The sequence below is a fragment of the Anopheles coustani genome, chromosome 2 (assembly GCF_943734705.1).
Source record: "Anopheles coustani chromosome 2, idAnoCousDA_361_x.2, whole genome shotgun sequence".
NCBI lineage: Eukaryota > Metazoa > Arthropoda > Insecta > Diptera > Culicidae > Anopheles > Anopheles coustani.
In genome coordinates this window covers 48039874-48053360 of record NC_071289.1, presented here as the reverse complement: position 1 = coordinate 48053360, position 13487 = coordinate 48039874, and the positions used below count along the sequence as shown (strand labels likewise).

At 39.5% G+C, this 13487-nt stretch overlaps 1 protein-coding gene across 1 annotated transcript; it reads right to left on the bottom strand.

Moving 5' to 3' along the window:
* Positions 1 to 2862: 2862 nt before the first annotated feature.
* LOC131264485 (centrosomal protein of 164 kDa) lies at positions 2863 to 12930 on the bottom strand. The gene is made up of 6 exons (XM_058266783.1): positions 12789 to 12930; positions 12575 to 12686; positions 5735 to 6887; positions 4019 to 5686; positions 3497 to 3839; positions 2863 to 3146 (listed from the first exon to the last, which is right to left on the bottom strand). The coding sequence occupies exons 1-6, from the start codon at positions 12865 to 12867 to the stop codon at positions 2863 to 2865; spliced, it is 3639 nt and encodes a 1212-aa protein (XP_058122766.1). The 5' UTR covers positions 12868 to 12930.
* Positions 12931 to 13487: the final 557 nt, after the last annotated feature.

Sequence of the window (13487 nt, the reverse complement as noted above, 5' to 3'; positions counted from 1 at the left end):
AGTAATATAATATTTTAAAAATTTGAAGGTGTGAAACACGATTGACTGTTTGGATCAAACCACACTGATAAGAACATATTTTTCATCAATCCCATCAATTTTACATTTTGGCCCGCAAACCTACTTTGGGAGGAAATGTGGCCCGCGAGGTCAAACGAGTTTGACATCACTGGACTAGACGAACCTTCATGTGTGAAGCCCTCAAAGTGCGCAGTACGATAAGAAGTTTCAATGTCCCGCTTTGGTTGAGCACGCTCTCTGCCACGCGAAAGCAACCCGCAATGCTCATAGTGACCTCCGTTTTTCATTTTTTGCCGCAGCAACTTCGATTTTGCTTCGACTTTCGTGGGCAAATCGTTCTGACAATTCGTATCTCGATCAACCGTCGATTGTCTTTGATTTACTTTGTGCCGTACCGTGGATAATGAATTAGAATAAAGCAAAACGTCCATGCTTCAACTTGAAGTTATTGTTTCAAACCTTTATTTTAGAATAAATATATATGTAGTAATTTAAAAACTGATTTTTTTATATATGACATTGCAACTTTGTTTTCCCGGACCAGTGCCGTCCTTCTATACTAGAGCCTAGCAAATCTAGAAGGACCGTTTTAATAAAACATCGATTCATCAACATTTATATGTGTATGCAGAGAAGGTGAGTTTAAAACACAAAAACATTAACAGTCTCAGCACGGACTTCGATCGAATCGATCTGTCAATTTTCATACATATCCCGCTAGACATTTCCTAACGGTTTCTCTCAAAACTTCAAAACGGGAACAAAAACTCCCTTATTTTTATATGAGCCGAGGCGGGCGGAGAGGAGTTTTGAGCAAAGTGACTACTATCCAGGTGGGTTCATCACTAACAAATCCCCTTGATTTTTTTAGAAAAATAAAAGAAAAATTTGACAATCGTTCCGGGTTTTGTTTATGTTTACAATTTGCCAGGTGTTGTTTCCAAAGTTCTTTACGAAAGCGTAAAAATGCCGTATTTATCCTGTTCAGCTGTTTTTTGCAAAAATAACTCATGGAATGGGAAAAAATGCGAAATGAAGAAGATACCGTCGTTTTAACAAACACGTTTCGTGTAGCATTGTAGCAACAAAGTGTTAACATATGTGCCTTTGGACGACCAAACCGCTTTACCCATATCGTCCAACCTATTACTAGATGACTTTGCAATATATCGTAGATGGAACTGTGTCCTCAGTAATGTTGTGGCTAATGAGGGCAGAGTCTCAGTCTTCCGGTAACCGTATCAACTGGAACCAGCAGCTTGCTAACGCGTCGGTATCCTTTTGTTGGTAAACAAAACCAGGAACGATTGTCAAACATTAATTTCAAAATGGCTGCCACGACCAGGTTTTTGAGCTCACCTCCCTTAGAACCCACCTTGGTTTTGAGGGAAACGGTTAGGAAATGTCTAGCGGGATCACGCCAAAGGTTCGGTTCCTTTGTCATTTGAAAATTGATAGCTCGATTCGATCGGATTAACTCGTTCGAAGTCTGTGTAGAGGCTGTGAAAGAAGAATATTATAAGGTTTATATTTTGTTTACGCTTCCTTGAGGAGTAATAAATTTGTCGTGGTTGTTTTTCCCTACGTTCTGTTATATTGAGCCGTTATGTGTGCTTGGCTAAACAGAGTTGGATGTTACAGTAGTGTTACTAATTATATTAGATTGTTATCTACGTTTCGATCGATATTCTACATGTTTTAATAATTCCTGGAAACATCTCCTACCGAAAGGTGTTGTATGCAAATTGCTCATACTCTCCTATAACGTCGTAAGCATGTTCTTACAAGGTGAAAATTATTAATGACTTTGAAACATAGGTTTACAAATTATCTATGTGTTCTGCTCATGTGAAGTGTAATTTAAACAAACATTATTTTATAATTAATAGGATAAGTGAATGGTTTTGCCAGGCTAACGCTTCTTACATGGTAGTTGTAACAGATACATTATTGATCGGTCCACTAATCGGCCTCTGGTTTATCATCAGTCCACAGGTCTGGTTTATCCCACTACTGTGTGTCTCGTGTTGAATGGTATAGCGGATAGGTCCATACAATGTATAAAACCTATCAATTACTAAATTATGTTTACAAATAGATTCGAGACTTTCATTCTGAGGTTTGGTTAAACATTACTGGTTTAATAGTAACAATTTAATGCCAAGTGATTTTGTATAACATATTGCACTATATTGGATGGTATTGTTAATTAATAGTAATTTGATTTTTCTCCTGAACATTGGCGTTCCACTCACAAAAGATGGCATCACTCTAGGATAACTAGCATGAATGCTTCGGCCGGAAAGAATGTATGTGCAAATAAAAATATACTTTAGAATGATATTGCTTCAATGCAGTGATTAACAAAAGCGTACACTATAAATTTCCTTGAAGATGTCTATTCATATTTAAGATGCACATTAATCTTTGCTCATTCCATTTCTCATTGAACGTTAAAATTGAGACTACACAGCTATAGTGGGTTACATAATGTCGGACAATTGTTTTGAAGGAAACTTCGAACTTACAGCGGGATTTTAATTTTAAGTTTTATCATTTGAAAAGAAATCAATTACCATCAGCTACGCTCTTGTTAAACAAATTGTATAGTGTGTGTTAATTTATGTTTTATTCCATATTTAATTATTATAAATTATCACGCTATCATAATTCTGTCTCTTTACGTCAAACATTGTTAAAAAATTATCACTCAGTGGAAAACACATACTATGGTGTCTGGCCACTTTTTCTAAGTACTCTGATAGTCGCGAAAATCGTACTACATCAAACTCAAAGCTACTGGCATTTAACTATAGAATGTAACTATAGAACCAAGGACGTTTAGCCGAATGTATTTTTCTTTAACATTTCATGCTCACTTTTGGCATTCCGAAGCCAGTTTTTCAGATCACGAGTCTTTTCCAGCAGATTTACTGTGTAACGATGACGTTGGTTTTGCAAGTGGACACCCATCGGTTGGGCTACCGATGACAATTTAGTGGTGATTGGTGTAGCCGGTGTTGGCGGGAGAACCATATCGCAGATTCGATTACCTGTAATCGTGTTGGTGTTGTTAAGGAAATCCATTTCGTCAAAGCTTACCGAAACTGAGCCTGTGCCGGGGTCTGGAGAAGAATTAACAGATATTATAATTGGAAAACTAATTAGATGTTGACGACGCTTTGTTTTTGGCGTATTAACATTAATCTGTCTTCTAATAGTGGAATTCTCATGTCGAAAGAGTTTCACGAGAACACTAGTATTATTTTTTCTTGGTTCCACATTCACAACATAGCAAGCAATTGAAAAGATTTTAATATTTATTGCAAGAGAATCATCTTTTCTATTACTAGCTTGAGCATTTCATCGTAACTATTATCGACTATGTTACAAGCTATAATCGATAGATCTGGAGGCGTTCGGCTTGTTTTAATGATGTATGGATTAATTAAAAAAGTATTGTGTTTATACTTACTGAGAAGGCTCCAAATTTCCTGAATCTCTGCATGCAGATGTTCCAGATATTTAAAGGGATCATCATTGCTCGGTGCCATTGTTGTGCGCAGTTGGCCATAATTGTGCTCTGCGATTGGTAACTCGTTACTGCTGAAGCCGGAGCTCGAATAGGATGATAAATCGCTTAGCGTTTCCTTGGGTTGGAGCGCCCGGTCGATACCGTCCGATCGCATTTTTGGGCGTTCTTTTTCTGAAAGTTTCTGCAAAGAGCGCTCAAGGTGACGCAACCTGATTACTTTCTCACCAAGTATAGCACGGGTTCGGTGCAGTGATACTTCCATTTCGGTAAGCTCTTTTTCTTCCTGAAAATATTGAACAGATAATAGTTAGTGTTGAGAATTAAAAATTCAAAAAACATACAATTTTTTAACGTACATTCTTTTACATACGTTAGTTAGTAGAGTCACATACATTTCAACGTGTTAGGTTTAAGAAATGAGCCCGCAGTAGAAGAATAACTACAGTTAAGAATATTACTTACGTTAAATATTTGATCCATGGTGTGCTTGTTCTTCATGGCATGTTTGATGGAAACGTCGTGTTGCTTTGTTTTGAATAGGTGTTTCTGCGCTCGTAGGGACTCTTTGGCGCGCATTACGGAATCCCGCTCGAGTAGAACGCGATGTTTGAAAAATTCTAATTCGCTACTTCCATTGCTTGATCCTATCGCACCGCACGTTCCAGTGGCGCCTCCAGCTCCGACACCATCCACATTTCCGGTTCCGCTATTTTCCACATGATCATGAACGAATGGATACCGCAGATGATATGGAGCGTCGAGGTTGCAATCTGGAATTTGATCCTCTAACTCCTCCAGCTTCTTGAGCTGAATGCGAAGGTTTTCCACAGGAGTACACGGTCGACCGCTTCCTGCTTCCCGTTCGTGTTTGGTAGCGTTCAGTTTCGACGTGGAGGCGGACTTGGTTTTGGTAAAGATCTTGCGCTTCGGACGCGCTGCCGCTTCCACCTTGGCATGAGGAATGCCACTAGCCATGATAGGCACTCCTTTCTCTCGGTGCTGTTTATCAAACTCCGAGTCCGAGCTGATGTTGCCTTCACACTGCTGGACGCTAGCGAATATGTTTCGTATTTGAAAATAGTTCTTCGAATACGTCGTCTCGCTCTGGCTCGTATCATCGGTTTGCATCGTACGGGGAATATTATTGTTGTTATTTACGTTGTTATTGTTATTCTGGTTCGTCATCAGGGGTTTTCGCGAGTCCGAGGGTCCGCTGATACCGTTGTAGTGAAGGAGTTTATTTTTGCCCTCCAACAGGTAACTGCCTTTGACCGGGAAGCGCTTGGAAGCGGCCGATGGAGGCGGCGTGCTGATGGATGATTTTTCAGACGTCAGCACTGTGTGGCCTGACGACGGGCCCGAAATACCCTTCCCAATGTCATACGGATAGGGCGGTAGTGGTTTTGAGTTCGTACGATCATCCGTTTCATAGCTATTGCTGAGCAAACTATGTTGCTGTTGCTCCCGGCGTTTCTTACGTCGCTCCAGAGAGATGCGAACATCCGTTTTCAAACGGGTGTACTTTTCCTTCAGACATTTGTACTTGTCCTCCAGCAAGCGCTTTTCACAGCGTACTTTCTCGTACAAACGATCTTCACCCGTCTCCCGCATACGCTGCCTTTCTACTTCCAGTTCATGACTCAACTTGATTTTCATTTCCGTAAGGTTGGTGGTGTGCTCCTTTTTAAGCAGTTCCTCCTCGGTCTTTAGATCGCGCTCGAGCTCCTCGACAATTTCGTCGTGATTTTTTTGAAGCGTTGCCATTGTAGCTCGATGCTCATCCGTAACCTCCTGAACACGTCGATCGAACTCCTCTTGTAGAGTTTCCCGGTAAACTGTATATTCTTTAGCGTTTTCTTCTTCGTAGTCAGCTTTCATTTCGTTCAGCTTTACCTGATAAAATTCTTTGATTTCATTGATATTTTGCTGATGCTGCTCTTCCAGTTTTTTCTTTTCCTTTTCTAGCAACTCCTCGTATCGTTGGTGCACTTTGGCTAATTCTTTTTGTAAGTTAGCTTCTTCGAGAGTTTCCAGGGCACTTAGTTCTTCCTCTAGCCTCGCCCGGTACCTCGTACGTTCGCGGTCTAATGTTTGTTTCAGCAGTCGTGCAGAATCTACCCCACGATCATCGTCGTGCCTTCCTGCACCTTTATCCAATTCAGATACTGATAGCGCAATTGGAACGGTTTGCCCAGGCCTTGTCTCCATGCGATCAATTTTATCCGTAACCACCGGTACGTCTGAGTCCGATGATGATAGTTGCTCAACATCATCTACGCCCAGACCTATGTCCGCTTGCTTGTACACGGTTTGATATCTATTTCCCGTTACATTCTCCAGCACCTCCGATTCGTTGTCAGCTTCATCGTAGCCATCTTCTTCATCCACCCGGTCGCGTTTGTCATCGGAATCGTTATCGTACGCTTCGTCAATTTCTTCAAAATTAATCAAAGAATCATCGCGCACTGTTTCCTTACTCGGTTTCAGCTCCGCATTTAGATCGATGTCGAACCGCACGCTTTTTCTTTCGTCCGAGCCAGAATCTTCGTTTGGAGTGCTTTTGTTGCGGACATACGTCAAACTCGAGTCACGCAAAATGCCTTTCACTTCCGGCTCTAGTTTACGTCCTATTTCCAACCCTCCAAATTCTGGCTTTTTATTTGATTTTAAAAATTGCGATCCCGTGCCAGTGATCGTGAAGCTCTGGGCGTGAGCAGTTAACCCCATTCTACCACTCAAAACCGGTGTTTCGTTTGGTCCATGTGTTTCGACCGTGCCTTCTCGTACGCTGCTACTGATGTTGAATAATAGCTTCGATGACAGAGTCATGGCGGAATTTCGCTGTTTTGCACCAGAATATTTTGTGCTTGTTATCACTGCTTCTTGACTGTTGTTCTTTTTGTACGAATCACTTTCCTCTTCCTCTTCCGCATCGATTTGCCCAGATGTCATATGCTCGGAATGTGTTCCTTCGATTTGACCCAGTTCTAAAGCAGTGTCTAGTTTGTCCCGCACAAATCGTTGGTCTGTTTCCTTCTTACCTGCTTTGAGATCAGTCGAAATATGAACAGATGGGGGAATAACGATTTCATGGTTCTGATTTGAAGCATCCGGTTGGTAAACATTAGCGCACGGGTCGCATTTGTTGTTCGCGGATTTGAGACTGCGAAAGCCAGAATCACCTAACGACGTAGAGTCAGATCGATCTAAGGACAGTGCCTTCCGCGCATCTGCTACTTTCGCTCGGTACAGTACATCGATCGGATGTTCCCATTGAGACTTTTTCGTTATTCTGTCGTAATAGTAGTACGCTTTAACTTGTTTGCTGTAACTGGAAAGAAAAAAGTATTGTTTAATTTAAATTGCGTCATTACCATGGTTAAATTTGTTCTTGGCCAACATATTTGTTCCTTTTTCCTAAACCGCTCACTTTTGAATATTTTTTTTTAAATTGATCTTGATCTTTTTGAAAAATAATATATATCATTTTTGTACATGAATAAAAACATGCAAGCCGAGAAAAATTTAACATCTTCTAGCTGTTAAAAGTGCATGTAAAAATACGGTCAAGATTTCGCTAAAAAGGGAATTAATCTCACTAGCCATTGGTTGTTAGAAGTTGTGATGAGGATGGAAATGTCAATAAAATGTTACTTTAGGCCTAATCATTTTTAAAGGAATATTTTAAATTTTCGCGTAAGTTTTTCACACATTCTTGAGAAAAATTGAATTCAGCTAAAATCCCATTGTTAATTATATGCATGTATGCTTGAAGTCAATTGTAAAAAGATTTGTTAGGTTTAGCCGGCACGGCATATTATAGTATATTATATTTAAAGGACAGCTAATATCAGCAAACCGAGAATACTTCCCGTTTATACAATTCGTATTATTGTAAGATAATAGAGAGCAGAATCGTAATATACGTATTATCGTAAGATAATAGACACCCACTAAAGTCTGAAGTCTTGTACAAAATGCTTACTATAATCGATTTTACAAAGCATTAACAACATGATTGAAAATTCGATCTATATTATTTTGGGTTTTCTGTTTTTTGGTTTGTATAATGACCCAAAAATGTTAGATAAAGTAAATTTTATCGTGTTTGATTACCAAACAAGTAGACATTAGTAACAGCAAAAAATGGGGGTCCGCGACAGCCGAACAGTTACGCCGGATAGAAAATCGGCCCACACAAAGTACACATAGGGAAAAATTCTACTAAGATAAATGCATGTTGTCTAGTAGTCAAACTTCGACCTTCTTCTTCTTGGCATGCCTGCCCCGTTAAGGGCTTACGAGACTTTGTACCCTATGTGTACGTGGATAGTCAGTCCTCTCGTATGGGGGAGGGTCCGGTCTTGGATGGGATTCGAACCCACGGCTTCGAGATGGTAAGCCCCGTCGCTAATGGGCCGATTTTCTAACCAGCTCTACTGCTCGGCTGTCGTTGACCCCCAAACCTAATTAATTGTATAACTTTGATAAATCGAAATAAATATAACACGGCATCAATATAATATTGAAATTTGCGTTCGAATTCTAACTAAGACTGGGCTCTCCCCAATAAGAGGGCTAACTGTCCACGCACAAAATGAGAGGCCTTGCCCTTAATCAGTAGGTATGTCCGAAGGCGGTTATTACGCAAAACAAGAAGAAAAAGAGAAAATTATGAACATCTTAAAAGTCACCCTGAATGCTTTAAGAAACATGTATTTAAATATTTTTAAGTAGCTATAGCAGTTCAACATTTCAATTATAGCGAATATTTTTAAGTAGCTATACCGTATGCGTGATAATGTTTGCACCATCGTACTAATATAGTTCCCGTTTTCTCTGGGCATACAAGTCCTTGGCTTTCTTTACATCCACTTAATCCTTAACTTGTACCTAAATAGGTAGAGAATGGAAAACCTGACCAAGTAGCAGCGTATTCGCGATTTCTATCGCAAAAACATATTGTCGATGCCATAGGAATATCCCAGTGGACCGGGGAAAAGGTCTAAGGGATAAGGTTGGATAACTATCCATGGGGCTCCGTCTCATCCCCTCCGACCCCAGAAACGCACCCAAAACTATAGTCAAGAACAGCTTATGTTCTGGTCGAAAGATATATGGCAACCATGCTGGATTCCGGGTTTCTCAATATGGCGCTTTATGAAGGTCAAGGCTTATTTTAAACGCCACCCAAGTGTGACAAGTCTCCGGAAAACATTGATCAGTTTTTGGAGAGAATTAGATCTAACCTACATTTTTAGGACCTGCAGTGCATTCCGCAAGCGCATGGAGACTATAGTGGCCACAAATGGCAACTCAATCAAAGACTTAAAACTCTTGCACACCTGAGCAATGCCTGCCAAGGTAATACTTGACAACCTCTGTTTTTCTGTCAGAATACCTTGGCATGGCCTTGGGGTCAGAATGAGCTTGCCTTGGCATTGCTCATGTGTGAAGTATCAGCGCAAGTTGTCGACGTGAGTTGGCGACGACAACATTGTTTTAAATTTCATTCTATACTCGTTTTTACATTAAAAATAAACAACACCAGTTGTGTTTGAATGCGAATGCGGTTGTTTACGTTTGGTATACTGGTTTGTTTACCATTTCTGTACTAGGTAATATTGAATTGTCAAACATTGGCGAGGTTGCAACTAAAATTTTTTGGTTGAGCAAGATTTGGTTGCAAATTTTTCCGACAGATGGCGATACCATAGAGTCTGCATATTGGCAGTGAAAGTTGGCGCCAACATTGGCAATGTGTGCAGGCATTTTTACATGCTTAACAACATTGACCGCGTGACTACATTAGGCGTACCATACCAAAAAACTGGTTCGCTCCAAGTGTCAAAAACCGATTTTTCTATCAGAATCGAGCGATGCAAGTGTAGTCACAAAACCTCTCACTCTAACTCTATGCTTTGTCCTGCTCACCTTATGTATTCAAACTGAATCCAGCAGTTTACGGTTACAGATGGTAATTACAGGCAAATAAAATCAATAAGATTCGTTTTACTACAGTGTTTCACGACTTAGAAAAGATTAGAATAATTTTATCAACGGATTGAATGCTGTATAACTTCTTTCGGCTAAACCTCAAACGGTGGCAAACCTCAAACGGTGGCAAAGTTTGTTATTATTTTTAGAAATCATACCACACCCCTAGATTGATTGCGTAGCCGAAATTAACGGCTGGCTCACCCTCACCACTGCGACCACCAAACGAAATAGTTGATGCTCTCCACAAGTTAACTGATAACTGCTCGACAAAATCTCACTAATATGAAAAGTCGAGCACTTCATCGAGCTCTTTCGAGCACACCATCGTCAGCCAACCCAGAAGTGCTGGGTTGCATTTGGTATGGTGCGCTGGAGCTAGACCGTACCAAGTTTTTGGTATGGTACGCCTAATGTAGTCACGCGGTGACAAGCATGTCCCTTTAGAATGTCCTCTTGCCAGTCCTCCCTCTAGAATGTCCTCTTGAATGTCCTCTTGAATCCCAGTTAAGGTTTCAAATCACCTCGAAGGTTAATAAATCATTTTACACGTTTTAAATCACAAAAGAGTGACTTAAAGATTCGAATCATCGTTATGATTATTCATTCTGATTCAAATCTCTAAAAAGAGTTGTTATTCTCATCACTAGTTAATTGATCATTTTCATGTTTGAATTAAGTGTATTGTTCAACCTAGAGTAACGAAAAAAATCTGTTGCAATCAACAGAGCAAAAAGTAAACAAATCGCCACTTTGACATAAAAATACTAGTCGAAAGAATATTGCAATATTGCTGTCAATGGCCATTTGCAACTACAGTCGGACGTCGATTATCCGGGGCCGGATTAACCGGGCGGCGGATTATCCGGGGGTCTTGCAACTGACAACTGCACAACCTTGTTGAAATGTTTCAATGAACTTCAGGTTAGTTTGTAAAAGTTTCTTAGCAATAATGTGTCAAACAATTTTTGTCGGATCGAAAATAGCAATAAAAATTATCATAGAAAAATAATTCAAACATTTTTTATGATTAATCAACTAACTGGAACTGGTCAAAAGTGAACTAGCAGAGACTCAAACCAGGTAAAAACGTATTTTAGTATATGTTCGATTATCCGTGGAATTCGATTATCCGGGGACCTCCCGGTCCCGACACCCAGAGGCGGATCTACCTATGAGCGGACTGAGCGGCCGCGGGGGGCCCCGACCTTAAGGGGGCCCCGTGATGAAACCTCCAGATCGCAAAAGTAACTACCCATTTTATTTATTCTCGCAGTGGTATACATATATGTATACTTTGTACATAAAGTGTACTGTGACCAAAGTTAGTACGTTGCCTTTAATTAACCATAGTTAATTTTCACCTAAAACCTTGCCATTATATGTTTTCATGAATCTTCTTTCTCATCTAATACTGTCCGTTTGACTTAAAATGCTCTCAATTTACGGCCCACAAGCAAAAGTCTCCATTGTTACCCTTTTAAATTGTTTTCATCATCGCTGTTAAAATTGATATAAAGATTTGATAATTTAAGAGAAATTTAGAAACCCCCATTGCGATTTAGCACACATAAAAACCATCAGTGAACAGTAACCTAAATTTTCATTTGCTTAACAGAGAAAAACATGGAATTTATCGCAGAAAAATATCAAAATGATTAGTTTCCAATAGGTCTGGTTGGTTTAGGATGTGGAGGTCATAATTAACAGCACGAATGAAAAATCTATCAAAAATCATGGAGATTATATCCTGAAAATATATATAAAGGATTGCTTGCTGTTGTAAAAAGTAAGCCTAATTTTGGCCATAAGTATGAAAACATTTAGAGCAATGGAAATGTCTGGAGGGCCCCGTTTATCCAACCGCTTGGGGCCTCCGAACGGATTGATCCGCTTCTGCCGACACCCCCGGATAATCGACGTTCACCTGTATCTTCCAAAATCGACGGACAGAAATATTCCTCGTCTAATAAGGGTATAACACCGATGTAAATTCCTGAGATGTACAACCACACTAATAAATATGTAAATTACACATTTGCATAACTTACGCGTTTTATTTCGTTTTTTGCAATTTATTTTATTCGAATACGTCTGCATTGCATTCATATTAACGTAAAAAGTTTTTTTTTATATTCTATGATCATGTACACAAGAACGCGATCTCGTAACTCCTAGTATAAGCTATGTGTCAAGCAATATTCGAGATACGCGGATTTCTCTGGTCCCCATTATCCGCGTAAGTCGGATACTGACTGTACCTGGTTTGAGTCTTGACTAGTTCATTTTTTACTAGTTCCAGTTAGTTGATTAATCATAAAAAATGTTTGAATTATTTTTTTATAGTAATTTTTATTGCCAACTTCGATCCAACAAATTTTTTTTGACACTATTCCTAAAAAAATGTTGTGAACCATTCTGATATTCATGGAAACAATTCAACCCGGTTGTGCAGTTGTCAGTTGCAAGACACCAGGATAATCCGTCCCCCGGTTAATCCGGCCCCGGATAATCGACGTCCGACTGGAATTTTTCAGACGAGTATGACCAAACTCTTACTTCGCCCAATTGTTAAGTAACATCTCCATAGCGAAACCTGTTTGTCCAAGTCTGTCTTCTTAGTAGGCCAACATGATTAAAATGTTCCCAATTCCCCAGTGTGCAGCTTCGTTATTTATTTTGGATAAACTATTCATTCATCGCATAAGCAGCTTTAAAAGTTGGTTAAAATTATGAACTCATTTTCATAGTTACCATTTGTATCACGCCATACGTGGTATGAAAATTATCAAAAAAAGCTTTTTTCGTACAAAAGGATTTCCTGCTCAGCACCAACACATTCACTCTCATCAGCTGACTGCAGACTTTCATGTAGGTCTCTACACATACTTTCATAACCGTTGTGGGTACGGCCAAAATATCCAAACTATATTGATTTCTCCATGCAGCGATGTGGTGCTTATAGTCAAAAGATTCATAGGAAAGAGAGTTTTCAACGAACGGAACGAGCTATATACTCACCATGGTTTCCAATTTTCCGGCAAAGGATGCAGCAACCCTTGTCTCGCGAGATAGATGAGATTTGTTTCTTTATCGGGATCGATTCCAATTTTTAAAGCATATTCCAAAATTTCTGTAATTGATGCACCGCGCAAAAGGCATTTTAATTGATGAGTTGGAAAGTGGTTAGAAAACCAGATTAGATAGAACAATATATAAAAGGGGTTTCCCATACCTTCTTTGGTAGGTTCATACGTCGAATAGAAGATTTCTTCTTGTTGACCAATGCCGGTTCCATACGATGATGAATTCATGATATTCCAGAGAAAATACAACGGATTATCAAACCCTTATTCTTTGTTACTATCACAAACTTTTGTACATTACAGATTACACTGTATGCAGAAATAACCAACTTATCTGAAAAAGCTCAAATTTGGACTTTTACCAAAAATTTCGCTCATTTGGATTTGGTGCAAGCGTACACTGTCGCCTTTTATATGTTTTTATGGGGGTTTTTACTGTTTACTTTAATAACAAATAAACTGGAAACTTTTCTTCAGCACAGCCACAGCTATTGGTTCAGATGTATTTTTTTTCTTATTTCTGGCACCTGAAGTCGTTTTCTCTCTAGGCAAGGAAGCATTCAATTTTAATCATTCACATCACACGTTCACTTGTACGGTGCATCGATTAAATTACTCAGGCTTGGGCATTTCTTTTAAATAATGGCTTGCAAACTTTCAGGAAATCTTATTGCCCCTGATGTACGATAAGGAAGATTCGTCCTGCTAGCACCGTGGTAAAAATTAGACTTGGGATGGTCTGTGGTACTCAATGAAATCATGCCTGAAAATATGATTGTGAGCATAATCAAAAGCTCGAGAGAGTGAAGTTTGACTGAGATGAGAATGTCCTTCCGACAATCACAACA

Coding starts and splice junctions, on each gene's coding strand:
- LOC131264485 (XM_058266783.1), bottom strand. CDS start 12,867: ATGAATTCATCATCGTATGGAACCGGCATTGGTCAACAAGAAGAAATC. Junction 6,888..12,574: donor CCGGAAAATTGGAAACCATG/GTGAGTATATAG, acceptor TTTTCTTTCCAG/TTACAGCAAACAAGTTAAAG. Junction 3,840..4,018: donor CCATGGATCAAATATTTAAC/GTAAGTAATATT, acceptor CAATATTTTCAG/GAAGAAAAAGAGCTTACCGA.